The sequence below is a fragment of the Oncorhynchus keta genome, chromosome 9, assembly GCF_023373465.1.
Source record: "Oncorhynchus keta strain PuntledgeMale-10-30-2019 chromosome 9, Oket_V2, whole genome shotgun sequence".
In the NCBI taxonomy this organism is placed as follows: domain Eukaryota; kingdom Metazoa; phylum Chordata; class Actinopteri; order Salmoniformes; family Salmonidae; genus Oncorhynchus; species Oncorhynchus keta.
This window is the reverse complement of record NC_068429.1, coordinates 24,537,234-24,540,808: the sequence shown is the minus strand read 5'-3', so window position 1 is coordinate 24,540,808 and position 3,575 is coordinate 24,537,234. Positions and strand designations below refer to the sequence as shown.

General features: G+C 41.0%; 1 protein-coding gene across 1 annotated transcript in view; it reads right to left on the bottom strand.

Annotated features, from left to right (window-relative positions):
* Window positions 1-2,283: 2,283 nt before the first annotated feature.
* LOC127931888 (cGMP-dependent protein kinase 1-like) overlaps window positions 2,284-3,575 on the bottom strand; it is an 11,601-nt gene continuing 10,309 nt past the window's right edge. Inside the window, exons 9-10 of the mRNA XM_052526037.1 lie at window positions 3,174-3,240; window positions 2,284-2,739 (exon numbers count right to left, since the gene is read on the bottom strand). Coding sequence (XP_052381997.1) covers window positions 2,641-2,739; window positions 3,174-3,240 — 166 coding nt within the window. The 3' untranslated portion in view covers window positions 2,284-2,640. The remainder of the gene's footprint in view (window positions 2,740-3,173; window positions 3,241-3,575) is intronic.

Genomic DNA, 3,575 nt, shown 5'->3' with positions numbered 1-3,575 from the left:
TCAAACACAAATTCAACCACAAAGACCAGGGAGGTTTTCCAATGCCTCACAAAGAAGGTCACCTATTGGTAGATGAGTAAAAAACACAGACATTGAATAACCCTTTCAGCATGGTGTACTTATTCGTTACACTTTGGATTGTGTAGCAATTACAACCAGTCACTGCAAAGATACATGCTTCCTTCCTAACTCAGTTGCCGGAGAGGAAGGAAACCACTCAGGTATTTCACCATGAGGCCAATGGTGACTTAGTTTAAACTGTAACTGTGATAGGAGAAAACCGAGGATGGATCAACAACATTGTAGTTACTCCACAATACTAACCTAATTGACAGAGTGAAAGCAAGGAATCTTGTACAGAATACAAATATTCCAAAACATGCATCCTTTTTGCAACAAGGCACTAAAGTAATACTGCAAGAAATGTGGCAAAGAAATGCACTTTTTGACCTGAATACAAAGTGTTATGTACACATTACTGAGTACCATATTTTCAAGCATAGTGGTGGCTGCATCATGTTATGGGTATGCTTGTAATTGTTAAGGACTGGGGAGTTTTTCAGGATAAAACATACATGGAATGGAGCTACTGTAAGCACATCTACACTTGAGTACTTACGAAGGAGACAGTAAATGTTCCTGAGAGGCCGAGTTACAGTTTAGTCTAAAATTTACTTGAAACTCTATGGCAAGACCTGAATTGGTTGTCTAGTATTGATCAAGCAATTTGACAGAGCTTGAATAATTTTTTAAAGAATAATGGGCAAATGTTGCACAATCCAGGTGTGGAAAGCTCTTAGAGACTTACCCAGAAGTACTCACAGCTGTAACCGCTGCCAAAAGTGCTTCTACAAAGTATTGACTTATGTAAATGAGATATTTCTGTATTTCATTTTCAATAAATTAGCAATTTCTTTGAAAAACATGTTTTCACCTGGTCATTATGGGGCATTGTGTGCAAAAAATAATATATTCCATCCATTTTGAAGGCACTGTATGTGTGTGTGTGTTATCAGGGGGAAAGAAGTAATTTGTGAAGGTGGTGGAGTTTCCAAGATGACCTGTGTTACCGGGGCAACTTCTTTGGATCTGACACACACACACACACACACACACACACACACACACACACACACACACACACACACACACACACACACACACACACACACACACACACACACACACACACACACACACACACACACACACACACACACACACACACACACACACACACACACACACACACACACACACACACACACACACACACACCTCTTCAGCCTATAATGAGTTAAATGATCTGATAAGGACCTCAGTGCTGTGACGTCTGAGAACGGAAATGATCCTGTTTTACCTTTCATTAACTTTCCCCTCATTCACTCTCACACTCATTCTCACACTCTTCCTCTCATTATTTCTCAAATTCTTCCTTTCACACACACTGTCACCTCTCCCTCCTTCTGGGTGTTTCTGCATGACACTGTGTTCTGTTAAGGTATTCAGAAATTTCATACAGGGTTTCAGGTTGTTATTTTGCTTATATGTTATGACTAAATGTTGTGAAACTGTACACTATTCCCCTACCCATTCAGAACATATCAACACAAACAAATCTCTAGAATATACTTTGTTTTGTAGAAAACTGTCATGAAGAGCATGTGAAAGCAACAGCTGATTGTCTAATTACCTGGAGATTCTATAATCCTCAGCTCACCCTGGCAGAGACAGCCTGTGTATCTGATAAACCCACCTGGTACACTTGGTAAACCTAGTACACCTGGTAAAAGCACCTACACCTAGGCAAGTTCGCATTCAAATGATTTTTAAAGCCTTGAGACAATTAATACATGGATTGTCAGTGGTGGAAAAAGCACCCAGTTGTCATACTTGAGTAAAAGTAAAGGAACCTTAATATAAAATGACTCAAGTAAAAGTGAAAGTCACCCAGTAAAATACTACTTGAGTAAAAGTCTTAGAGTATTTGGTTTGAAATATACTTAAGTTTCAAAAGTAAATATAATTGTATTAATATACTTAAGTATCTAAATTATTTCCTTATATTAAGTAAACCAGAAGTCCCCATTTCTTTCATGGATAGAAAGGGGCACACTCCAACACTCAGACATCATTTACAAACTAAGCATGTGTTTAGTGAGTCCAGAGGATCAGATGCAGTAGGGATGACCCGGAATGTTCTCTTGATACGTGTGAATTAGACAATTTTGCTGTTCTGCTCAGCATTCCAAATGTAACGAGTACTTTTGGGTGTCAGGGAAAATGTATGAAGTAAAAAGTACATTATTTGCTTTAGTAATGTAGTGAAGTAAAAATATAAATAGTAAAGTACAAATACCCCATAAAACTACTAAAGTAGTACATTCAATTATGTTGACTTAAGTACTTTACACCACTGTGGATTGCGTATGTGTGCCATTCAGAGGGTGAATGGGCAAGACAAAAGATTTAAGTGCCTTTGAACGGGGTATGGTAGTAGGTTCCAGGCACACCGGTTTGTGTCACGATCTGCAATGCTGCTGGGTTTTTCATGTTCAACAGTTTCCTGTGTCTATCAAGAATGGTTCACCACCATTCTAATGTTCCTAATGTTTGGTATACTCAGTGTGTGTTTTTAAGTCAGAACTCTAGATCCCAGCCAGACTCCTCATCTGGGGGCGGGTCCTCGTTGTCATCAGAGAAACAGTCAAAGTTGCCAGTGTCCAGTGGACCCTTCACCTGGGAGAGAGGAGATAGTGCTGAGTGTGTGTGTGTGTGTGTGTGTGTGTGTGTGTGTGTGTGTGTGTGTGTGTGTGTGTGTGTGTGTGTGTGTGTGTGTGTGTGTGTGTGTGTGTGTGTGTGTGTGTGTGTGTGTGTGTGTGTGTGTGTGTGTGTGTGTGTGTGTGTGTGTGTGTGTGTGTGTGTGTGTGTGTGTGTGTGTGTGTGTGTGTGTGTGTGTGTGTGTGTGTGTGTGTGTGTGTGTGTGTGTGTGTGTGTGTGTGTGTGTGTGTGTGTGTGTGTGTGTGTGTGTGTGTGTGTGTGTGTGTGTGTGTGTGTGTGTGTGTGTGTGTGTGTGTGTGTGTGTGTGTGTGTGTGTGTGTGTGTGTGTGTGTGTGTGTGTGTGTGTGTGTGTGTGTGTGTGTGTGTGTGTGTGTGTGTGTGTGTGTACTCACAGTAAGAGTGAAGGGAGGGGCCAGAGTTGCCTGTCGGAGTCCCTCCCAGTTAAAACATTCAAACCACCTGGAGACAAACAGGAAGCAGTCACACCCAGAACCAAACAATCACAACCTCTCCTTGTAGTATCAAGACGACCTGGGCTGTGTCCGAAATGGCACCCAATTCCCTATAAACTGCACTGCCTTTAACCAGAGCCCTATGTGGCCAATAGGATTCCATTTCAAGTGAAGGCCTGAAAAGTAAATTACTGACAAAATCATACCTGTTGCTTCAACTGCTCTAGTGAGAATCATGCCTAGATGGTGGCTAAAGAATTCAACTTTATATCAGAAAATATAGCTATTTCTATTCCATGCAGTCCTATTGGTAGGTAGGAACAGTAGTCATCATCACCATGG